This window comes from Polyodon spathula, chromosome 2 (genome assembly GCF_017654505.1).
Source record: "Polyodon spathula isolate WHYD16114869_AA chromosome 2, ASM1765450v1, whole genome shotgun sequence".
Taxonomy (NCBI): Eukaryota; Metazoa; Chordata; class Actinopteri; order Acipenseriformes; family Polyodontidae; genus Polyodon; species Polyodon spathula.
Genome location: NC_054535.1, coordinates 76973508 through 77000898, shown reverse-complemented (window position 1 = coordinate 77000898; position 27391 = coordinate 76973508). Strand labels below are relative to the sequence as shown.

General features: G+C 35.4%; 1 protein-coding gene and 1 pseudogene across 1 annotated transcript in view; one reads left to right on the top strand and one right to left on the bottom strand.

Annotated features, from left to right (window-relative positions):
* Positions 1-4596: 4596 nt before the first annotated feature.
* LOC121300860 lies at positions 4597-18946 on the bottom strand (annotated as a pseudogene).
* Positions 18947-26195: 7249 nt separating this feature from the next.
* LOC121300850 (ras-related protein Rab-3C) overlaps positions 26196-27391 on the top strand; it is a 41722-nt gene continuing 40526 nt past the window's right edge. Inside the window, exon 1 of the mRNA XM_041229795.1 lies at positions 26196-26328. Within this exon, the coding sequence (XP_041085729.1) occupies positions 26305-26328 (24 nt within the window). The 5' untranslated portion in view covers positions 26196-26304. The remainder of the gene's footprint in view (positions 26329-27391) is intronic.

The window sequence follows — 27391 nt, the reverse complement described above, 5'->3', positions numbered from 1 at the left end:
ATTAAAAAGTTATTAAACACCCAGTTCTTAATGTCAGCCAGACAACAGATACATAGTCCTGTTTGAGGGACTAGTAAAGCTGAGTATCATAAGCATAACAGTAGAAACTACCTCCATGTCTAACATTCCAAGGTTAAAATATAAAGAGAAAATAAAATTGGGCCAATAATTAAACCCTGAGGGACCCCACAAGTAACCTCTGATAAAAAAGGAAGTCTCCTCTTCAATTTTTATAAAATGAAATCTGTTTGAGAGATATGACTGAAAACAAGACAAAACAGTGCTTGACAATCCCAACAAATGTTCAAGACGTTGCTGGGAAACAAAATGTAGTACATGTTGCCACCAAGTGGGGAATGTTTCACATAGCATTTCATGCTACAGTAATACACACATCGGGAAACATTATCACAAGTACCAAACATAAAATAAAACAAATAACCTGAGTATTATATTGAATATAAAGTGGAACTTCCCCACAAATTATCTACAAATGTGCATATTAAAACATGCATCTTGCATTATTATTATTATTATTATTATTATTATTATTATTATTATTATTATTATTAATAGACCATAATCTGCTTTTTTGCTGTAAGGTGTGTGACAAAGAGAGAATGGATTCTTGTTTTAGATCTCCCTAACGTCCTCACCGGTCAGAAGGGAGATCTAAAACAAGAATCCATTCTCTCTTTGTCACAGGTGGCAATACCTTTATCATGTAGAAATATTTAAAATTACTTACTTTTTTATTTTATTTTTACAAAGATTGTTTGTTAAACTGCTAGAAATTATGTATTTTGGACATATGAATTAGTGACTAATGCTTACTAAATGCAAGACAAAAAGCAATTCAGGGAAATTCTTACAAACACCCAAACAGTGATCTTACATAGGGTTATTTTACGGGCTGTATAATGGCTGTTGGGCTCTGGGGGGTTTAATGTCAATTTGCCGGTCTGACCCGTTAAATGCTAGTCCCTTGGGTGGTCTGTGTAAATGATGTTAGCACTGTATCTTCAATATATGTTGCATGTCTATGCCTTGCTGAACTGCTTAGGTTGTGTCTCAGTTAATGTTGTTGTACTGGGTTGCAATTGTGCATTTGCTCTATCACACAACAAGATAATGGTAAATGCAGTGTATATCATGGTTATGACTAATTATATTTCCATACATGAATTATCTATATAACTGTGCAAGCAAAAGCATGATTTTTTTTTTGTTTAAAGAATTAAATATATTTATTTTAAAAACTTTTATAATACAAGATTGGCTGGTTGGCAGAACATTGGCCAAACATCAGCTACCCAACCATGATGGTAAACAACCACACCAACCTTATGCCAGTGATGGTCCAAGCATTGTGTGGTATCTATGATAGACAGCAGCACATTTCTTCAAAAACGAGTGACACTGACTGACTATTTTGCCAGGTATGAGCATTCAGGACTGCATAATTCATTTATTCATTCAGGCCTGCTCATTTACATGCTTGAGAGCAGTGGGTTTTGTTCCAAAAACTTTCATCTATTTATTTATTCAGACATATATACAACACTTCCTGCAAATGACTCTTTTTAAAGACTGCCGTTTCACACCATCAGTAAGTACAGGAAGTAACTGACCATCTTATAGAGAAACATTTTTTTCTTGTTGCTGCCTTTTCTCTTAAGCAGGCTGCCATTTCACACCAATCCGGTCAACTTCAAGAACGGTAATTTTTTTTTTTTAATCTATACCTTTTCTGACCTTTTGATAGTTTGTTATATTTTTTAACAATACCAGTACTTTTAGTAATTAAATTGTTTTAGTTATTTGAATAACTAAATATTTTGAACATGTAAAATTTACTAACAAACCTTTCTTTACTTTTTGCAATGAACTATATAATTTTAAAACAAGGTAAAAAAAAAAAAAAGATTTCAAGTTTAAAAGCAGGCTTGTGTACAGTAGGTTTGTCACTTACCTCGAATTATGGGGGTATATTGTGCGGCACTGCCTCTGGCCTTCTTATAGCAAAAGTGTTAAAATACCCAACACAAGTGAATTGGTTTTTCTGGTGAAGTAAAAGGAGACTATATCCTAGGGTTCCCCACAATTTTACAGTTTACCAAATAGAGTCACTAAAAAATTTCTGTCTAAAATCCACCTTCGCTAATAAGAAATAAAATCCAACACAGAAAACATGAAGAAGATTGGTACCGGTATGCTAAATATACATCTCTAAAATGTAACATTGAGAATGCATGAATTTGTGTGCCATTATAGTTAGAGTAATTTTACTTGAAGCTGTTGTTAGTTGTGTAGAATTTTTATTGATTTGTTTCTTGATAGTACTGTACTTGAATATATATTGATGTTATCGAGTATTATATATATATATATATATAGATACTATAGAATATATGATATATTATTATATATATCTATATATATATATATTATATATATGAGCTTTTTTTTTTATAAATCTAAACTTGTTTTAGTTTTGCTTGTTTGAAAACCGTTTACCATTTCATTATTACTGGGCTTAAAAACTGTAAACTGGCTGGTGATTTGACAGGTGACATGTAAAACAGACAAAAAAATAAATAAATAAATAATAGGCAAAAGGGTAAAAAAGGTAACACTAAAGATAAGTAAATGTAAAACTAAGTCAAGTTGTTTCATTTTGTTACATTTATTGTGCAGTCATTACTTTCAATGCCCTCCCAGGATACTATTTTTTGAACAATCGCACATTTCCTTTTTAGCTCAAAGTTTAGCTTTTGTGTTTTATTCATTCAAATCATACAACTTTTTTTCCTGTGGTGTACTTTCTGAATTATATATTGGTCGACATTTACAATATTTTTTTCCGGTCTGATCATTTTCATTTTTATAAATCTGATCAATACAAAAACATGCGGTATATTGAATACACAGGTGAGACCAGTTTCATTTATATATTTTTACACAATTAAACTATGTTTATTATAGTGTAATAATCTTACAGTATAAATCAAAATATAATGTTTGAACCTGAAAAAAAGCTTTTTCTCAATATTAGTGAATACTGAACTGAAATAAACAACAAAAAACAAGTGAATTTGAATTGTGCAGTCTAAAATGATCATTCAAGTTACTATAAAGAGAGCCAGTGGAAGGAAACACTTTATGCATAAATCTATGTCGATGCATGTTATCTTTTTGACATTTGAACTCACTGGTATGTCTATTCCCACTAAGCATCACTGAAAATGGGACACTGCCAGTCAACCCTCCCAAGAATTATCTGCAGATATAAATAGATGAATGAATGAACAGCTCTGTCTAAATTAGCCATTTATTTTGACCATGCTTTTTCTTTGTTTTTATAGAGAAGTGGCATTACAAGATCCTACACAAACCCTAGAAACCTCATTCCGGGGCTTGAAGCGTGGAATTTGAAGGAAACCTCTATACTGGGATGTTGTTCCTCCCATGAACACAAAGAGCATTGTAACTTGTTTTATCCAAAGGCTCTAACAAGTTTCAAGTTATTTGAACAAGGAAAACATTTTAAATACTTATTTGTAACAGTAATAATACAATTAAAAGAATTTACCAGCACTGAAAGAAATACCAGAACAACCAAGGGAATCATGCGCATCACTAAAACACCAGTGAGCACCTCACCTGCAGCAATCGAAAGCAAAAATAATTTGATAGCAGTCTATTTACCCATAATTGTTTCAATACTGCTAATTTGCAGCCTGGCCTTTTGCCTTTGGAAACGCAATTTTAGATGGATACCCAGTGTGTTTCATAGTTCAAGAACCAGCATGGAAAACAGTACCTACCATTCAGCCACAGCTCAAAACCTCTCATGCAAGTATTCACCGGAGGACACACCCAATGCTTCTTCCCTGCAAACTTTCGGTGCTTACAACTCTTCTCCAGCTAGTTCCCAGGCAACTAATGTCATAGCTCACAGACATTATGAAAATGTTACCATTGGGTTCCCCATCTCTACTAAACAGCCCTGTGAGCAGTATACGCAGCGTGAAACAGCATTTGTGCAGAGTGGAAATCCTATAGAGAACTACACACAGGGTGATCCTCCTGAAACCAATTTCTTTGCCTGCAGCCAACCTGATGATGACCCTATTTATGGAAATGAGGAATGTAGTATTTACTGTAACTACCAATACCCTGCTGCTGCAGATGTTGATGAAGCTGCCTGTGGCGGGAAATACGATGACATTTACATTTTGCCTGATCAGGATGAACCTGATATTTATTGATTGCTGGTTATCAAAGACCACATACTGGATATTAAAGTGGTACTGTATTTCAAAAAAGAGTTATAGGACAGGATAGTTTTACCTAGCTTCTAACAGAACTGAGAAATGAAACAACGGGCCATATGCACAAAGCTTTCAAACATGAATTATTGAGAATGCTTTCTATAAAGAAAATAGTTTGACAATCATAAAAATGTTCTACAGCAGTGATGCACAACTCGGTCCTGGAGGGCCGGTGTCCCTGCAGATTTTTATTCCAACTGCACCCTAAAGTACTTTATTGGACCTTATTAGAAACTTAATTGGCCCAATTAACCAGTTTAGGGTATTGTTACAACAAAATCCAGGAGGGACACCGGCCCTCCATGACCTGAGTTGTGCACCAGTGTTCTAGAGTGTTGTTAAAAGAGGAAGTTTCATGACTGTCAGGGTTTATTTTATTTGGAAAAAAAAAAATATATATATATACTTTGAGTAACCGTTCTTTAATTCATGAGTCACAGCTTTGTGAATGAAGGAACGTAATCATTCACTGTCCAAATCGGCAAAAACAGTAACTGCTAGTTAAAATCCCACTGAAACATCTAAAGCTATAGGCACAAACAGAAGTGAATTGAATTTATTCTATTAGTGTCCATTAGACGGGACATAAATTATGAATTATTATGTATTTACAAGAGACAGTAACATTGCAACCTTGGGGTGAGATTTTTTATTTAAGCTTTTATTTATGTCTTGATTACTTAATAATTTGAAAGTTGAATTAATACAAAAATAAGTGTGCAACATTATTAGTAGATGACAACTTACAATGTCATACAGTAGCTAAACATGGTACAGTTTCTAGATGAGCGAATTGCTATAACACACTTCACTTTTCTGAATACATCCCTAAATCTTTTCATTTTGTGTAGGGCATTTCCGGACACTCTGCACATCATATGCCCAAACCTGATCCAGTCCTGTGCCTTCTGAGCTTGTGGGTTTCCAGTGAGGGAAAGGGAAGCGACATGCAATCACTCTGGCATCGTCTGGTAGCTCTGACTCTAGCTTTACCTCCAGGGGTTCCATCTATGAAAGAGAACCAGATAGTTATCTGCAATTTATGCAGATGCTGTTATAAGTTTAGACAGCGTTAGGGACATACAGAGCATTAGATATACCATATAAAGATGCAGGTGTTGAATTTATTGGTTTACTGTGATATAATGGTTACTATTGTTAAAATATTATTGCTCTTAAAACATGTATATTACTATACAATGCTGATAACTTCTTTATTTATTTATATAACAGAAAAACTGTATAGGCAAGCTGCCAAGAGCAGAAAGGGGATAATGCACCCTCAATATATACAGCGACAACATGGCTGCTTTTAAACCTTGTAACCACTAGTTCTAGAAAGGTGAGAACTGTTTTTGTTTCACAATCAGAGGTCATATTTAATAAGACAACTTTGTTTCCTACTCATAGTAACCCTTCAATTGTACAGTCCCTTCAGGAACTAGACTAGAATATATATATATATATATATATATATATATATATATATATATATATATATATATATATATATATATATATATATTATATAATTTTTTTTTTTTTTAAGTAGGAATAACACATTTATTATTTGTGCCCTGGAATTTTTCCAAATTTTATAATAAACACATTACAATTACTTCATTGTGGTTTTTATTCTGATTTATATTACACAGTATATTAATATTATCAGTGCCCAGCACAAGTGCACTGGTCTCTCCATGTATCAATATACTGAGACTTGATTTGCAAAAAATCTATAAATAAATAAATAAACCTTTTAACCAGTTTAATGTTTTGGTTGTAAAAAATATCAAACAGAACACCACGTGTGTAGGTCTGTATTTGACACAATTACGGGTAAATACAAATATTTAAAATAAATAAATACATTCAGCTACATCACACCACAAACGTAAAGCTACAAATGCTGATCAGAGCAGAATTATTTTTAAAACAACTGTGCACAACACAGTAACCCCTGGCCATTAGCAATTTGGATAGGAAGTGTTGCCTCTGCAGTACATTCTGGCTGACTGACTTTACATTTAAAACTATCAAAAACCACAACACTATAAGTAAAGTGAAGTACTTAACATTGAATAACTTTATGTTTATCCACTGACTGTTCATGCTATAGGCACCAGTTAAAGTCAATTTAAAAAGCAGCAAGGCAAGCGATTCACTTGCATACACTCACATAACAAAAGGGCTTGATTACAATTATTCTCCATGTCCCTCTAAAATGTTCTGGGCTGATGTGTAGACCAGTCAAAATTGTATATAGTATGCATGTGCACAACCTAGCTAAACAAATGCATATGCAATGGCAAGAAAAAAATATCTTTAAACCTCATCTAATTTTGCATGCTCCAGCAAACTTACTTATATGGGCTGTACTAATGAGTTACATATTTTCAGTGTGTTTTTCACAACATCACAATTTGCAGACCAGAAGATAAAAAGTCACATAGAAATTGGACAGAACGTAAACCACAATCGCAAGACTTTTTTTTTTTTTTTTTTTTTTTTTTAACATGCAAATGCTGCAAAGCTAAACCGGACATGACTAGATGGACAGATGCTAAATGAAAAATAGTCTCGAAGGGTGTCAACACACCTACTGGGTTCTTTTAAAATTGATATTAATAATGTCAACATTAAAGAGGAAGTAGGGGGGTTCTGAAAAATATAGTGTTACAAGTCCCCACGTGTTGCTTCAACTTTTTAAATAACTTTAAATAACTTACCTGTCATTTTTCTTTTCATTGTTAACATCTTGACAGCTTTTTACACTTATAACTTGGTATGTTATAAGTGTAAAAAGTGTTATAAGAAAACTAAATATGTTTAAAAGCTCTTTTCAAAATGGCTGCTCTATGCACTGAAGATTATTGCCCACAAGATTATTGCCCACTGTAGCAGAGCAAAGCTCTGCCCTTTTTAAATTGGCAGGGATGGGGTTAATTTCCCCTACCTGCCTGGGTTTATTATGTTCAGGTGGCTGGGGTTGATTAGTTGATTAGGTTAATTAACAATCAATCAGCGCCCAGCCACCTGACATAAAAGGAGGCCTCTGCTTCTTATTTGGGAGGAGGGAGTTGAGGAAGCAGGTTGGTGGTTTGCTGTGTGTATTTTTGAAAGTCTGAATCCAGTGAAGGCATTGCCCAGCCTAGAAACCTTGTTTTTGTAAGTTTGTTTTTTTTGTATTGCTTTATTTGTGTTTAAATCCCTTTATTTTGCCCTTGTGCATGTTTATTTTGTGTATTTATAATAAAATTAGTATTTTTTGAACTGCAGACTGTCTATGGGCCTCTATCCACTCGCCAGTCTGCCACACCCACATTGTCAATTAAGCAATTAACAGCTAAGAAAGTACATGTAACTCTTCCTTGCGATTAAATATACAACTAAGCATTCTGCCTCGAGATAGCCATCTTAACTCTGTATGCATGAGCAGGAATTGTGCTCTGCGCCCACTTCCTCACAAAGTGCAGCAGAACATCTGGAGTTTGTTTCTCTGGATTTCATAAAATGAACAAGTGTTACCGCTGTGTTCAAAACACTGAAGATTTGGTTCAATATCTTTTGCTGCAAGCGCCTCTCAGTGTAAAAAGCAATGTGTCCAAACAGCATGGGTTGAAACAGCTTTTGGGCCCTATTCATTATTGCATTTTCACAGACAACGCCACAATACGCATTAGAAAATTAATGACCGAAAATGATTCATTGTTTGCTAATTTTGAACCTGTTGGTGTGCCAACGTGGATCGTTAATTACCGTAAACTCATCCATGCATTCTTAAAGTGTACCTATTAAACATAATTGACACGCCCACTGCCGACAGTTGCTTAGCGATTCATTAATTAAAATTGCGCTAAATTAACTACTGTTATATGACCGATAAATAACTTCTATGAAATCCACCACATATTTGCCGCTACACATCTTTTTCCAAGCATCAGTTTGTTTCATAGGGACAGTACATCGCCGCTGTTATGACTGGTCACAGCCAGGGATGAAAACGACACTTCCGAGACAGAATGTATTATATGAGACTTACAAATGAAGAAACAAAAAAGAGGTTCTGCTTGAGCTGAGGCAAAATATTGGAATTATACAGGGATCTTGAGCCAGATATTCAATGTAAAACAATGAGAAGCCAATCCACTGCTCCGATTAATAGATTGCTAGATTATAGATTTATTATCTAGAATATCTACTTACATCTCCTTCCCGCTTAATGCAAGGGAGCACAATTCTATAAAGCAGGGATTTTACAATATTGCAGGCATGCCTAATATTTTAGGGGCAATCGATTGCTTGCATATAGCCATAAGGGCACCATCTAATAATGGTAATGTGTTCATTAATAGAAAGGGTTGGCATGCTATTAACACACAGATAGTGTGTCAACACGACTATATAATTACTAATGTGTTCGCCAGCTTTCCGGGATCTACACGTGATGCCTTCATTTGGGATCGAAGTGCACTGTGTCCATATTTTGAAGGTGATAACTGTCCTGATGCCTTCTTACTGGGTAATTGTAATTTTTAATTGTTGTTTATTTTATCTATACATTGTAGTGTTCACTGTTGTGTGGGACTGGCATTGCTATCATCCGCTAAATGGAAGTAATAATAATAACATACTGGACTTTAAATATGAATGTAATTATGTTATAGGAGACAGCGGTTATCCCTTGCAATCCTGTTTGATCATGCCAACGAGCCATCCAAATGGAGCAGCAGAGGAGAGATTTAATGCAGCACATGTAGCATCAAGAACGGTCATTGAGTGAACGATTGGATTACTGAAGATGCACTTTCGCTGTCTTGATAAGTCGGGTGGATCTCTTCAGTATGATCCACAAATGTACTGCAAAATCATAGCAGCCTGTTGCACTTTACATAATATCGCACAGAAAGAATCTTTTGACTCAGAGAGTGACTCTTAATCTTAATCTACAACAGTGACGGTGAAATAAAAGGGGAACCATCTACAGAAGGGGGGAGAGAGAGAAGACGACAACACATTAACACTTTCTTCTCTACATGATAGGACTGTGATGTATACCAATGGGTAATACTTGTATCTACATTCTAAAATAAGTGTGTCATTCCAAAGAAACAACAGTGATTCATTTGATGGAATAGGAGGCTATATCATTTTATGATTATATATAGACTACATTGTTTGAATATGGAAACTAAACATACGGACAATAAAGTGGAAAGTAATATTTGATTTAGTGAAAAAAAACAAAAACAACTTAGTTGTATTAATTATTTATATTGCATGCTAATTTTACAGATGCATACAAAAAAAAATAACAAATGCAGTCAAACAATAACACTGATTCAACTCTGCAACTTTTTTTTTTTTTTTTTTTGTTAATATAATAAAGGCCTATCCGAAGGATTCTTCCTATGTTATTTTGGGAGAGATTACTCTAACATGTGTCTTTTGGAATGTATTTCTGCATTTGCCCTGTGTTCTCCGCTTCAGAGTTGCAGGTTTCATTTTTTTATTATCAGCCACTGATTTAGCGGATGTTAAGGATACTTCCCACTCCTAGTCGGTGGATAAGCATTTGTCTTCACTGCTAGCTGTGGAAGTGCACTTGACAAAATAATTTACGGAAGCAGACATTAATGTTAGTTTGTTGACCATATCCCTAAACAGATTACCGTGAGTAGCCATATGTGACTCAATTTTAGAAAGACACTGGCTTCTGATTCTGCATTCAGATTTCTTTCCTCAAAATTTGAATCATAGGCGAGCCTATTGACCGCAATGCACATGTCAACTCGATCACTATTTAAATTGATAGGATCAATAGCATCCTAATTGCTGAGGAAGATGACAGTTGTGTTCAGCGCTTCTCCTTCAGCCTGAGGATGTGGAGTGGATTTGTCATGGTTTCCTGAAACAGATCAATTCATACATTTAGCTGTTGACTACATCTGCCATATGCTACTGTTTGCCTAGATCACTTATTAATATGCATTACCTTTGTTTGTAAGGTCAGGACTTGTATTAACATTGCTGACACAATCACGGGGATTTGAAATTTAAAAATGACATTTATCTACTAATACTAGCCCACTACTAATATAATATATATATACATACATACATACACACACACAGTACCAGTCAAAAGTTTGAGTACACCTGCTTGAAACCAGGTTTTTCATGATTATCTATGCTTTTAACTGCATAAACTTGTCTATAAACACTTAATATTTCATTATATGATATGTGTACTTATATAAGCTGATAATCATAAGTGAATTGCATTCAAAAATGTAATTTTTAAATTAAAATGTAACTCTTGTCAATTTCAATGAAATGGTCACCCAAAGCAAGGGGATTTCAGTCTGAAGCCCAAATCAGTTAAAAGTCTGAACTGTGTATAACACGGTGTTAGAACACTGGCCTAAGTATGAAAGTGTCTTTGTTAGATGTTCTCTGAGTTAACTAGCATGTTACCTAATTAACACTTTTGTCACCAATTATTGTTAACAGGTGAGGGTCCATGATTACTATAATTATAGGTAGCATAGGCACAAGTTTGTCATTCCTGAATGTAAGGGTGCAAAAAATGGCAAAATACGCTTATTTAAGCAAAGAAAAAAGACAGTCTGTAATTACTTTAAGAAATGTAGGTCAATCTTTAAGACAAATCGCAAGAACTTTGCAAGTGTCTGTAACTGCTGTGGCCAAGACCATCAAACGATTTGAAGAAACTGGCACTCATGAGTACCGAACAAGGTCAGAAAGGCCAAGGGTGACCTCAGAATCAAAGAACAAGTTCATTCAAGTCACAAGTCTGAGAAACCGGTGATTAACTGCCCCTGAAATACAAGCTCAGCTAAATGCTACTAGAAGTACAGATGTTTCAACATCAACTGTTCAGAGGAGATTGTGTGAAGCTGGTCTAACTGGAAGAATTGCTGCAAAGAAACTATTGTTAAGAGTGCAGAATAGGAGGAAGAGATTTGCCTGGGCCAAAAAACACAGAAACTCGACGTTTGAGGAGTGGAAGTCGGTCTTATGGTCTGATGAGTCAAAATTTGAAATATCTGGATCCAACCGCCGAGTATTTGTAAGACGCAGAGAGGGTGAGTGCATGAGTTCTGCATGTGCGGTTCCCACTGTCAAGCATGGAGGAGGCAGTGTCATGGTCTGGGGTTGCTTTGCTGGTGACAGAGTTGGTAACCTTTACCAAGTCCATAGAAAGCTCAACCAGCATGGCTATCATAGCTTACTTAAGAGGCATGCCATTCCATCAGGATTACAGCTACTTGGGCAGTCCTTCATTCTTCAGCAAGACAATGACCCGAAACACACCTCAAAGTTGTGCAAGAACTATCTGGCGAAGAAGGAAAGTGAAGGACAACTCAATCTAATGACCTGGCCTTCCCAGTTTCCAGACCTCAATCCCATAGAACTTGTATGGGTCGAACTGGACATAAGAATAAAAGCAAAGCTACCCACAAGTGCTCTACATATCTGGGAATTGCTGCAGAAGAGCTGGGAAGACATGTCTGGTGATATATATATATATAAAATTCATGAATAAACTGTACTTACTAGAACATGCCATTACTGGCGATTCGACTCCGGAGATGCCATTGATACTCCGAGGGTCCAGGGCATTAAGAATTTTTTCCTCCATTAGGTTTAAAGGAGATCTCAGAGGTTTACTTCCTCCAGTTGAGGAAGACACTTTTTTTAATTGCACAGCTTTTTTTTTTATGGTGCCTCTCAAGTCTTGCCATTGGCGGCACTGCGATGCTACACACCAAGAGTGAATATTTTATTTGTTATGGAATTCCAGATTGTTTTTCTTTCTACAAGTGATAGAGATTTTGGTCCAGACAAAACGGAACAGTGTTTTACTACCTCATCTATCAAAACGTTGTTTTCATTTGACCTGAATTCTGCACTTAGTAGAAATTATATTTTATATAATTGTGTGCGTGCGTGCGTTGGAAAGGTAATGCATGAAGCACTCCTCACTATAGTCAGAGTCGTTCTTTCCCTACATTCAAATATCCCCTCCCCTAAATGACACCAAATTGCATAATCTGTAACTGTAAGGCCGATTTTTGTCCCTAAATCAGAACTGCATAGCAACACATTTCCTGAAAAGTACGGCAAACAGGTAGTGAGGAAAACTGTCATGACTTGTGCACGTAAACGCTGCCAATGTTAAAAATAAAAAGAAAAATTACAGGTATGTTATTTAAACAGTTGTAGCAACACATGGGGATGCTACTTACTCTTTAAGGCAACATTAATAACTCTGAGGTAACATCACTTCATCTACTTCTATTTTTTATATGCTTTCTTTTTTTCCTCAACAGCTTGTGGTTTTGGCAAGAAAGACATTTTCTTTAAGGCTGTTCAAAATGATCACAAGCAAGTTTCACGATAATAATAATAATATGCAGTACACTATTATGTTTGAACAATGTACTAAACATATGAACTGATACTGTACAGAACATTAAGTAGTGTGTTTGAGCCCAAGTTTGAATTCACAGGTAAATCATTACCACGTAATAAAGTCTTCACTACAGTCCCATCGAAAGTAATCTAGTTCTACTTTTTTTCATATTCATAAAGCACTATGACAGTAAATGTATTGCTGTTCCATGTTGTTACCATTTAGCTGTTTTATAAATATAGTCGACAACACGTAGCTTACCGTACTTGGCGACAGAAAAGCCGTCACATTATTGTATCTTGACAGATCTGTCTAGAAGGACAAGAAAAGTTCAGTTTATATGGTGTAATAAATGACTGATATTTGAGGTTCTACAAATTGCACGTGGGAGGGCTTCACATACGTTTTGGGGGTACAGGAGTAATACTGGCGATTTCTTTGTTAGGTTGCCAACAAAGTTACCAAATATGATTAGTGTGTCAGGGACTAAAATAAGAGCCAGATTAAAATCAAACTTGTTTCACTTGTGACTACAGTCAAGCCCAGGTCTTCAGAGGTGAAATGTGCCACCCTACTCCATTCATTAACCACGTGTTACATTACTTTTTCTCTTTGGTCACTGGTACAGCATGTGATTTTCTGTTGGTTGTGTATTTGTTAGTTAATGTTATCCACCATGTTCAACACCAATTTGGTACAGTACTGGGGCATCACACAAGTAATTCAGGAACACTTATTTTCAAATCACGATTTTCAGTTGGTTTTTAAAGAATGGTAAATCACAGGTAAGTATGTATGGCAATGTATGCTAAAAAAACAAAAAACAAACATGGTTATGTACCAGCAGGTGAATGTACAGTATAAGCATGGGAAAGGCACAGTAAAGTGCCAATTTAGCATGCAAACTAACTATAATGAACTTTAATAAGGGGAGAATTTAAACTGGCAAGACTTTATAATTCAACTACAAATATGAATAAAAAACTAGTTAGTATAATCAGTACCCTCCAAAAGTCCTTGTTGACAAAGTTGGCTTCACTAGATGGAATTCTCTTCCACCTCGCTTGAATTCTGGCATAGGCTAGGCTAAGAGAATAGAGTTTATCTCAAAACCTGTGCTTTGAAACCCCATGGACGCGGCACTAATGACCTAGCAAAACAAAAAAACAAAAAAAAAAAACCACATACAACAAAATCAGAAATTATACTGCCGTATATATTTAATGGCGACTGGAGAAGCATACTGTCTTGTGAAGTGTTCCACAGTATAAAGTCCACCTTGTAATGAGCGAGCACTGTAACCTGCTTTTATTTTGATAAGAACAGAAATTCCAAATATACTTGATAATTACAAAAACACACTTATTTTAGATGTGTCTACAAATACAACATGCTGCACCCATTAAGGTTGTGTAGATTATATATATTTCTATAAAATACTACATGCAGGGGTGAGGTAGGGAGATTTGTATATGCAAATTTCAATTCTGTAAGCAAAGTACTGTATCATGGAATAATTTGGGGGAAGCACACTGGTATAACCTTTTTGGTTTAAACAGTATTATTTTTATCAATGAACCAGACTTGTAGTCGAGTCCTCAAACCTTGAGTACGAGTCTGAGTCCCTGTCATTCGAGTCCAAATCTGAGTCACGAGTCCGAGTCATCAGGGTCCGAGTTCGAGTCCCTGTCATTCAAGTCCAAATCTGAGTCATCAGGGTCCGGGTCAGAGTCTGAGTCCGAGTCACAAGTCCTTGACTTCAAGTCTCGAGTCTGAGTCCTTGAAACAAACTCAAATTAATTTTCATTAAACTAGTGGTAATATTGGGGGAACAGTTTGCCTAACGGACGTGGTCTGATATCCCTCAGGAAAAATGCACAAATAATAAAAAATAAAAATACAAAAAAATATATTTCAATTTATTTTTTCTAGCTAGATTCCTCTAATTGCAATACTGTTTCAACTTGTCTGTAAAATCTTCTTTTCTTTTGGAACTGGAATACTGTTTGAATGTACCTGAAGTTTATAGATAAGCTTCAAGTTCAAGTTTGTGGACGTTGATTTTCACTTTTAGTGTCAGAATGTGGTACACATACCAACACGTGGCCCGGGTATTATCAGAAAGTGGTACGCAGTCAGAGTCCGAGTCAAGAAAAATGCGTCTTGAGTTGGAGTTCCGCACTCGAGTCCTACAAGTCTGCAATGAACCCTACAATGTGAGTAGTGTTTCTGGTATAATTAATTTTTTAAGCAAAAGAAGAAAAAGTAAAATTTTCACGTAAAACAGTCAAAATCACCTTTTTGCCTTCTAAAGTTTTCAAATATATTGCGTACCCTAGTCTTTGATTATATTTTAGCAGCTCTTCTACAAAGACAAAATTGTTCACTTCATAAAATATGCCTGGTTTAGCTTTATGCTCTACTGAGTTACCTTTTATGGAAAGAGGAACATGGAAAACGTATCTTGTTAGTAATGAGTAATTGCTTTAATAAATACAGTACATTTCCTGCTGGTATTCTTCAGTCTTGTTCTCTAAAAACTACAAAATCACTGGAACTTTTTTTTTAATACTATAAATCGGATGTCCTTATAAATCATCACAACAGTTTCACCCGATAAATTGGATGGTCTTATACCAACACCATGAACTCATATTTGTGGAAAAAATTGTTTGCTGGTGCATTTGTTATACTCAGAAAAAATACACATTGTGTGCATAGTTCACTGTGGTATAAGATCATCTAATTCAATACACTATACAACATACATATCTGAATGCAAATAACTTCACATTAAGTATATTTCTCCGTTAATGATTCAAGACCAGAGAGATTGGAATTCTATATGTGTGTACGGCACAAGTTACTGAATCAGACCCCTTTTTGTTTTAGGTATGTTGATATCTCGCATCAAAAACACACCTGAGGGAGAACAGTAGGTATTAAACAGTTACAGATCTGATAGAAATATACTGGCAGGCTGAAGTTCTAAACAGGTGAAGTGTTCTATTTTATATCCATTTTTTCTAACAGTATTAAAAAAAAAAAATAAATAAAGTGTGCAACTGCTTTGGGCTTCAACAGCACTGACATGCACTGCAGTGACCACTTGCTCAATATTAAAATGTTGTGGTTGTTTTTAAGCTCACAGACGTTCAGGAACCACAGACATTTTAATCTGGCATCACTTATCTCTGTGATGCATATTATTGCATAGACATTAAGTCTGCATTAAAGCCAAAGAAGAGTGCTATAGTCTGGTGTAAGGACTTACCAGCCTTCCATCCCCAGATCCAAGATCAGCCAGCTTTCCTTTGCGTCCCTCCAGAAGTTTCATTACATTCCGAGTCTGTACCTTACTTGAAGGTACAAATGGTACCTATACAGCATTGATAGTTTTAAGTAATTTACCTCTTCAGTCAAATAGTAACCTATTAACTAATGATTATTTATTCTTTACCAAATTACAAATACAAAACAAAGTGCACGCTTACCAACATCCCAAACCATGAAATGCATGCAGCGATCTGGCTTACCAACAGAAGAATTGATATACCAATACTCATTACAGGCTGACCTCTTTGTTATGATATCTTAAGAGCTTACCACAGTCAATTACATTAATGACTTACAGGAAGAAAAATGTATTGACTGGTAAAATTGGCTGGAATCCTGACTAATCCTGTTAGATATTTTTGGCAGACAAAATGGTTGAACATACTTTAATTAAAAATATGTATTATTTTCCTTCAGTAAATAGGGCCTTGGTCCTGATATCTACTCAACAGTCACAGCTTTGGTAGTCAATCATTTAGCTGGCATGAAATAGCACAGTGGAGAGCTATAATCGTAATGTAAAGACTCTGTAGAAAACCACACCTTATAGAATACAGAAGACTGCTTTTATCAATGGTAGTCACAATGGGAGGTTTTACCAATACAACATAAAGTACTGTTTAAAATGTTAGATAAGATTAGAATACTCTAACAGTACAATACCAAGATTTAAGTACCTTTAACATAAATGGCACTTTCCGGAATCCAGGTAATACAAACATTGCCCATAATCCATAGACACTAGTAAATGTTCCACCTATTAACATGCTCAAGCGGCGATCTGGCTCATGACTCAGTAAAAACCTTGTGGGCTCGTCCAGAAGAAGCATGTCTATATCATCCTCCATAATATTCCACAAAGTTGGTTCACTGTCAGTCTACCAAAACTTTAAAAAAAAAAAAAAATCTGTTAGTACATTTTGTATTTTTTATTTAGTGTGCCCCCAATTTTCTCCCCAATTTGAATTATTTTTTTCTCCTCACAGCAGCAATTCCCCATACAACACAAGCGATCCAAAGGATCAGTGAGCGTCTTCAGATCCCATGACCGAGCCAGCTTCCTCTTTTATACCCAGGAACTTGAGAGTAGATGTCTGCGAGCTACTGGCCTCTGGAGGACAAGGGCCAGCCGTGCCGGTGTCTGCTCTGAGCTCACTGGGTGCCTGACTGACAGGGTAGTCCCTGACAGTTTTTCCTCCCTAACCCACAGGCCGGCTTAAGCCAATGCAACACTCCCTTCAGAATCTCCAGTGAAGACCAGTGACTTTGCACAGGCAGGACACAAACCTGCGGTGTATGACTCACCCCGCATACCACGTGGCTCTGCTTTTACCAGGTGAGCCACTCAGGGACCCCTCTACCTTTTTAAACGTAAATAAACATATGTCCTGTATTTTTTATCTAAACATTTTAGAATTTGAATATTTATGTAGCATGGATTTATGCAAACATCTATTTAGATTATGACTATAGTATTATTTATTTGATTATTAATATTAAAACATTCTTATTTATTCAATAACCACATGGATGAGACAAAAACACTCATAATAAACAAACCAAATTATCTGTTCATAATGGAAACACACTTCATAATCAGGGCGATCACAGGAATTTCTTTCTTCTTGCAAAAGCCTGGGCCTTTATTTTAAGTATCGACTTTGTAGTATGACACAGAACCTTTAGATTTGTATTGGGTTTAAGTAACAGTTTAAATAGTCACTTTAGCACACACGGCTCAGCATTTGCTACTAGTTGTCCGCAAACATACAGGTGTGGTCAGCAAACTTACTGCACAGATCTTCTTTAGTGAAGAATCAGTCCGCATGTGCTGTTTGCTAAAACATTGTTTTATTATTATTATTTTTATTGTCAAGCAAAGCATTATACACACTACCTTATTTACACAGCGGTACCCACAAGTACTGGCGTTTATTTCAATGTTATTCAACTAATTAGCATGCAATACAATGTTGATTTTGATGACATGCTGGTGGAAACATCAATGTTATGAAATCCAACTGAGGAGGTATTAAGCTGTTGAAATTGATCTGTTAAGAAGTGTAGCAAAATACAGATCTGAACAAAAAGGGTGTGATTGTAATGACAAGCTGTCAAATCCTTTGATAAAGCCAAATCATTTTTTTTTAAAAAAGGTAAGTTTAAAGGGTTAGTAATTCTTACTTTACACAATGTTATTTGTTTAATTTTTATTTTGTAATGGTAATGAATATGTACCAATATAGCATATACTATACTATTATTTACCTAAATATATATATATATATATAATATATATATATATAATATATAGATATATATATTATATATATATATAGAGTGAACTTGTCTGTGCGTCGCGAATCAATAATGTTGTAATGTTTGTAAAAATATATATAGTAATTGTACCGTACAGCAAACAACATCACGCCAGATGTCGCTGTATCCCTGTCATTCAACAGTATTTTCAAGAATGTGAGGCTGACGTTCAAAGGTTGGAAACTGCAACTCAAAACGAAAAAATATTTGAAAATAACACGACAGAAATAAACGTTTTAGACAGATACTAGTAACTTTTTCGTTTCTATATTTATATAAACCGTAGCTGTACTAGCCCAACATTAAAAATAAACGTATATTTTCCTTGGATTTCGTAGTGTTTTTCAAAAATATGTCTACAGGCAAGTTGTAGTTTTGTTTTTTTAAAATATGTTAATGAAAAATGTAAAATCACTCCATTCTTACTTAACCCTTGCTTGTCACGTACCGTAAACCAAAAAGCAACCCACCTAATCTTCTTCCGACTCCACTCGCCCTCTGACCCGCCGGAAATTACATCAAAATCATCAATCAAGTCCCGCCCAGTACTTGGCTACTGTTCAATACATGCCTTTTCTTTGGCAGTGAGCTGAACAATGTAAATATAGACAGATGTATATGCTTACGATTAATTAAGACCACTGCTTTTCACAATGTTGCACATACGGTATCTGTGGGCTTGACTGCCATGACCTGATTGAGTCCCCATATTTTATGCTGTACATTGTAAACTTAGGTATTTTCTAACTGCCATTGCACTGAATGTGTGCTGTGTTTGTATTCTCAGAAAAGCAGGTGGCAGTTTGCATTGGTTTGGCTAATGTAGTCCTACCAACATTATTTAGTACTATAATATTCTAAAATGTGCTGTAAATGTACATCAGTTTTATATTTTTGATCTGTTTAGAAATCAGGTTAATTTGTAAATTATGCAAGTAGGTGAACCTACTGTACTGCATCAGCCAGTCTACAGTGTTTTAGTTAGGGTACATCTTAAATTCACAATCCTCTACAGTCATCATATTCTGCGAGAAACTTCCTTCTTTCACTTCTAAATATCTAATGATGGGTCTTTGGAAGAGATTGAAATGAAGTTGCACACAGCCACTGCTATCCATTAAATTTGAGGATAGGAATCTAGCCAGTAACCAACCAGGCTGAAAGTTCTTACTTACATAATCTTGCTCTTGATTGTTTTGTAGTTGTTTTTGTCCTTTTTGATTAAATAATGAACATGAATGTCAGACAGCCTAATCTCCACAGCTAAATACATTTTAAACACATGAAACTTTAATGAGGCACATATCATTTAATCTCTTGATTTCCCAGTAGAATAAGATTGTGCTGGTACTAGAAACTGCAGCTGGATTTGAGCTGCTGGATATTTAATGACCTTTCCCAGTCAGTGATGGAGGTACAAAGAGAGCCTTACAACAGAAGCAAAAAAAAAAAAAAGATTTGTAACTGATTTTTACAAAATATTAAAATTAGACTTGTGCAACCATAAAAGCATTACTTGTATATACTGCACTACCTGTCCTAAATGATAAAACAAAATAAGAAGTTTTTTTTGCCTCATTACCTGATTATGCTATACTTTATATTCATAATTATCATTTCTTTTAGACAAACAAGATAGTTTCCATTATTTATAATATACCATAACACTGCAAACAGCAGGGAATTAAAGAGGATAAGAGATAGTGGCATTTATATCTTTCAGTATATTGGACCAGCTAAATTAACATGCACAAGTCAACCTAGGGAGTGGCCTAACCGCAGTTCTTACATTCTTCAGACCCTTCAATCTTTGTTCTTACTCATTACCTGTAAAAAATAAAAAACTCTGTTAGTCAGATCCCCTAATTATAGAGGCACATGGTCTTAAGTAGATGGATACCAGTTTGCAACCGAATCTGTCCAGGGGACCACTGTCTGTCTTTTAAGACACATTTGTTGCATGGCCATTATTAGGGTTTATGATGTTTGTCTTTAAAAGATAAACACAGGGAGAATAAAGACATGGTAACAGTGTTTGGAGACTACTGGTTCATGGTGTGGTTTGCTGTATTTTGCAATAGAGGTGTACAGTGTGCACTGTGATTCACAGCTGTGCTGTTATTAGATTTCAGCAGTTATTGTGATCTAAAAACATCAAAACTCCAGAATAAGTATGAATTAAGATCTGGAACAAGCTGATGTTTAGACATACTACCTTAATCCGTTATATCATACTGGGGACATCTGTTCTGTGTGTTTCTTTTTGTGCTGCAGGTTTTCAAATAATAATTACAACACCACAAACTCCTTTATTAAAATGTCACATTAAATGCAAACTAAACTGTGAATGCTAAATCAGTAAAAGTAGGCTTGCATGTACTGTATGGAAGAATTGACAGGGGAAATCAAAGAAACAGCTTGCAGAAGCTATCTGATCTCAATGATGATATTGAGAAGGTTGCCTCTTTGAAATTCAAATGACATCATAATCAGCAGGTCTGTTGTATGAGGCTGGGAATACCAATCAGTTCTAGTGAAGCTAATAACATAGATGACATGTAGTATAATGGATGTGTGACCATAAAATACTGAGGAGTAATTCAATTTAGGTCTTTGGATTAACTGCAAGACCTTGGTCAAGCAACATGGGATTTTCTATCAAGCATTATATCAAGCATCATATACCAGTAAACCAAAATGTATTTATACTGGTGCAGTGACATAAATAGAATACCAGGTCATAGTCCTCTCAAATCACATTAATACAACAGTGATACACCGACATAAGGCTCCATGAATACAATTAATACGTCTAGTGTAAAATATTCCTTGATGAAACAAGACTGTAGTGTAGACAGAAAGTGTGAAAGGAAGTAAAAGTGAGCACAGGAACTGTTTGTGAATGCTTAAAATAAAATAAAAATGCATTCGGTGCAGTAGGATTTGTTGTTAAACATAATTCAAAACATTATGAGTATGCTTTCTTAATGTTAATACAATGTGAAGGCCCTCAGTTTGAATCACAGAGCCAACATAACATGGTGGAGAGGAGCTTTATGAAATGCAGGCTGTCTTGCTCGTGCAGTGTGAGGCAGCAGTGAGGGGCTCATCTGGGCTGTAGCGTTACTTACAGCTGGAGAAACTGACTTCAGGGAATCCTGACCCTGAGAGGGGGAGGAGGAACTCCACTGGTAAGTCAGCTTCTGATTAATGATGCTGCCAGGTCAGCATCACTTGGGATCTCTTTTATTTTATTTTTTAAAGGAATTATTCACACAGGTCATTCACAAGAGGAGCGATCAGAATTATTCCAGGTTTAAAAGGCATGGCACTTGCAGACAGGCTAAAAAGATTTAATCTATTCAGTCTTGAACAAAGAAGACTATGCGGCTGTCTGATTCAAGCATTCAAAATTATAAAAAGTATTGACAATGTCGACCTAAGGGACTTTTTCGATCTGAAAAAAGAAACAAGGACCAGGGGTCACAAATGGAGATTAGATAAAGGGGCATTCAGAACAGAAAATAGGAGGCACTTTTTTACACAGAGAATTGTGAGAGTCTAGGACCCTCCCCTGTAATGTTGTTGAAGCTGACACCCTGCGATCCTTCAAGAAGCTGCTTAATGAAATTCTGGGATCAATAAGCTACTAAATAAGCAAGATGGGCCAAATGGCCGCCTCTCGGTTGTAAACTTGCATATGTTCTTATGTTGTTAAGAAGGGGAATTTAGCATCTGTTTAATTTTAAACTTAAACATATTGGGACTTTTTGTTACCAATCAAAAAAAAAAACAGCATGAGTGTTGTTTTATGAACTACTTTATGTACAGCATTGATATGGATAAGCATTGACTGTAATGCAGACATTCTTTTTTTCTCTTTTTTGTTGTTGTTGTTCTGGAATTGTTCAGATTTTACGTACAGTAACTATCAGTTTGAATACTTCCTTCTAGTTATGAATGAGATATATAAAACTAATAACAATGACTGTTGAATACCAGGCACAACGTGTGCGCTGTGAAAAAGCAATTTTCCTCTTTAAGTTCTAAACACACCCGAAATGCCTGAAGTCCTTACTGTCGGATTCCATTAAAATTGTGACAGCTGGAAAAGGAGAATTCAAAGCAAAAGGGAATTTTTTAAGGTCAGAGAGGGATCTTTATTTAATATTTTCAGAACTGCCAGTACTGTAGGGACTAGAATAAAATGATCAGACTAAAATCAGACTGCTTGTCATGTTTGTGATTAACGCTCAGGACATTCTAAGAGACAGCAAGCATACATTCACGCAAGATACCAAAAATACCACAAGTACAATTACAGAATGTTCTTGCCATTATAGAGATCCATACTCATTGGAAACTATGTCATGTTTCTGAAAGGAGGATCCTCCCTCTAATCAATCACACGTAATCAAACTGTTCCTATAAATTGCCCTTTCACCTACACCTCCCTGTTGTTTCTTTGCTTGGTCCTCCTCCTCCCCTGCCTTTACCTTGCAGCATGCCTTGTCCAGGGTGCCTCTTGCATTCCCGGTGGCTACAACTGTTATCTATCAATAGCCATTACATCACAGTCAGCAAGCACATGGGGCAGGGGGTCATGGCCCACTGCCACTTGTCTTGCCTGCTGTCTATAACTGCTATTAAATTTAAAATCATTGCATCACAGTCAGCCAGCACATGGAGCGTGGGGAAGGTGGCCCAGAGTGCCACTTGTCCTGCCCACTGGCTATAGTTGTCATCAATCAACAATCATTACATCACAGTTCAGCCAGCACATAGGGTGGCTATAGAGATCCAGTGGACAAGGCTATGGGCCAAATATATTATGTTCCTCATGGGCATGCCCTCTGTCAAAAGCAATAAAAAGTCGTTCAATTCAAATCTTTTGTTGATATCTCCTTTCTGAATTCTTTCTGAATTCTCAGTTTTTTTGAGATGAAGATATCTCGTAGATCGAAACATTGATTTGACCTGTTGGCATGGTGTTTTGACAAATACAGTTATTTATTTTGGGGTTATTTATTGTGCAGGTATTTAATTTCTTTATTCATGAATCTAAAGCTGCCATCAAGAATTAGGTATGGCATAAGAATTTTTGCCTATGTATTGCCCTGACTTTGTAGTTCTGTTGCCTGGCACGTGGCCTGAAATACTCCCATGTAGGGAGTGACTGGCTTTTCATACAGCTGTGATCTCAGAGGGATGATAAAACTTTTGTTTCTGCTTAATAAGCTGTTTGACATATTTGAAATATGCAGATATCCCAAATATCTATAATAATATATATATAGCCTTTCAATACAATAGAAAGGGGCAATTACAAATGCTTCTAATATTTATAAAAGTTAAGAAAATGGATTGTAAAATCCTTTAAGGTAAGAATAATTGGCTGTAAACATACTTCAGTACAATAATAAGTGAAAAACACATGTGAAAGATTACATCAAATCTCTGTAAATAACTAGATCCAAACACCGCAGGAACAACTCAAATGCTGGATTTTGATTTACAATCTGTTCTTTTTTAGTGTTCATGTTTTCTTTCATAGGCCCTCACTAATAATATTCTTTCAGGGCACACAATGTACTTGATATATTTGTTTGTTTTAATTTACTATACTGTTAATGAGAATGGTGGCTCTAGTTTGCAATAACAGATGGCTTTTCCGGATGGAGTCTGTTTTTTTTTTTTTTTTTAAAGCTTAACCTAATCTGGGATATACAAGACTAAAATAATAAAATAAAGCACAGAAATCAAATGGAGTGTCTTATCAATGCTCAATGTGTTGCTCATATTGTAAACAGACAAGAAATACTTTTTCCAGCAACTGAATTTGAATGAGAAAAGGCACTCAATCGCATGGATCACATTATAGTTTCACAAGTGTGTACTGCTAATAGAAATAGTCCCTACTGCAATGAAAAAGAGCTTTTATAAAAAGGGTTATCATGTCTCTCTGGCTTGACTCCAAGGCAATGATTATAAGGTCTGTTATTACTCAATAGCCTTGAAATTTTTGCATTAACCACCTTGGTGATCTTCTTAAAGGGGAAGTCTCTTTCAGATTATAATTCATTCTTCTGCCCTGGTTAGCTATGTACTTTTTTTTTTCTTGGTATTGCCATCACATTCTCAGTTTGTGTAAACACATTGAGAGAGCGGTGCATGGAACGCGTCGATTGAACATATGAAAATAGAAGCTCGTCCATTAGGAAAAACATTGGATAACCAAATTGTTGCAGCGGAAACAACAGCAAATCAGATTTGGGGGTTGACAACAGCTGAATTCATAAGATGAGAACTACGTTAAATAGAACAAGTTGATTTAGTCGCAGTTCAAGTGTCCATACAGATTTTACAATGTCAACCTCTACTAGTATATCGGCTGGACTGTGGGCAGGCCATCTGAGACTTGTTTTTTCCCAGACTGTAATCCCCCTGGCTCTGTATTACTTCCAAGTGGTCCTGTATTCTTGGGGGGGAAAATGGTCTAAACAAGTTAACTATCCAATGCCAAACCGTCATCTTTGGTAGAAACGCCACTAAAATATGTATCTTTTGCTGTGGTTCCTGAGGTCAACTACTTGTTCCAGGCAGAAACAAAATGAACAGTCATATAGACTGGTTTCAGTGACTTTTTCTAATCACGCCAGTCAAACAAAACAGACTGTTGGTTAGTGAGCAGGAAATAGGAAAGAGGTTTAGAATTAAGAGTTTCAAAATGAGATTGTAATTATAAGAGAAGCATCGCTAAGCGTTAAACACTGAACAGAGCTAACTAGAAACACTACAACAAACTTAAATGACAAACGTTTCACCTGGAAAACATTAAAAAAAAAAAAAAAGTTTGACTGAATGTAAGTTTATTTTAGCATTTGTATAATTCTAAGCTTCTGCTTCAATTATTGCATAAAGCTGCGTGTACGTAGGTGTTCATAATTAAATTCAGTTAGTATCAATTTAAAGGAGGTGATAAAGGGTGTAACCATTGCATTCATTCATCTACGTGTTCTTCTTTGTTTTTGCTTCACAATTATGCGCCGAGCTGGAACAAGCGAGATCTGATTTGAAAGTGGTGTAGGAATAATGTTGAGGAGCTAAGACATATTTTCATAAACTAGGAACAGCGGCGTTTTTGAGTTTTGTTTTTTAAATTTTTTTTACCATAAGTGCAACTGGTTTACCAAGTTCAGCAAATCCACACATTATTTTTCATTTTACATCTATTAATAGAGTTTTACGGAAAGGTAAGGAAATAAAACCACACTATTTCTTATTGTCAATTACATTATTTAAATAATTATTTAAATAAGGTGTAGCAATGCTTTAAAAAAAAAAATGCAAGTTTTGGTTTCTTTCTAGTAATGTGCATAGTATTTTTAGCATACACTAACATTATAGTGTACTAGTACCTTAACCATTAAAATATTCGATATATATATATAAGATCTTATAATATATATATATATAGATAAATATTATATATGATATATATATATAATATATATATATTCCTTCTTACTTTTTGTATTGCAAGCGTCTTCAAAAAATACAATTGCATTCTAGCATTCAGAACACCGACAGCTGCTTGTCCGACCATGTGTGCAGTGCATCTTGAGTAATGTAGTTTCTTAACTCTTTGCTTTTGAACAAGGCCTGCTTTAAATGTTAGAAAAGTGACTACAAACCCCAAAGGGCGTTGCAAATGTGTGTGTGTGTGGATGTTTGCGTGTGTTCGCTTGGCTTGTGAGAAAGGGACAGCTCTGGTGCTGATTTGCAGAGGGTCGGGAGCTAGTGAAAGAGCATTTGGGAAGTATAGTATTAATAGCATTGTTACAGAATCGTGTGAAGAGTAAAGCCACCGACATCATGAGACACGAAGCACCAATGCAGGTATGTAAACGAGAATAATTCAGCTCTTGTTTTCTTTTTTTATTCGTAAAAATAAGGTTAATCACTGAAACAAGATTTTTTTTATTATTATTATTTTATGTAGATAGATACAGAGCATCTATAACCTGTAAACAGCATATTTATTTATTTATTTAAAATACAGTTTATGTTTGGGTTGTCTTCACAGGGAGTGGTAACCGATGGAAAGTCAAGAAAGAAGGGCTATTCTACATGGATAACATATTGTATAGTAAAGACAAATGTCTTGTTCATTGACGATTTTGATTTTTAAGTCAATGAATAAACGTAATGTTTAATATATTGTAGCTTAAAATGAAAAACGAAATATTCAGTGCTGTCCTTGGCTCTGGTGAAGAACAAGTAACACATGAGAAACCTTTATGTGGTACAGCTGTATCGGATGCATAGCACTATAATTAAAAACACAAGTTGTCAAAACGAGTCTAATCTGCATGTCCATATTACGCCTAATTGGCATTATATGAATAATCGTAAGAATCAGTCATGAAGCAAAAAAAAAAAAAAAAAAAAAAAAAAAAAAAAAAAAAAAAAAAACAAACAACAAACAAAAAAACACGATACCCATTCGTACTGTAGTATATGTCAGTTTTTAGAAGATTAAATTAACGACATGTCAGATATCAAAACGACAGTACATGGAGTGCAGTGTTGTTTAGTTTTTTTCCTTTTTATCACAATATTTTGTATTACAATCTTTGTGCAGATAAAATCACATTACAGCTTTCATAGATACGTATACAACTGAGTGGACCATTTAACAGACAGCGTGATATAATATTTGCAACAAAAATAAACAGGCCTTATGTACTGTATATGGAAACGTATCTCTAAGAACATCGAGAGGATTGTGAGAACGTGCCTTTTATAGTTTGCCTTCATATAGTAAAGGCTTGTGTTAGTGTGTAAAATGTTTGTTAGAGAATCAGTGAAAAATACATTGGAGATTTCACAAGCAGCACAGGACTGTTAGCTGTATGCAACCAACAATAACATAGACACTGGGCACTGTATCTGTTGAAGA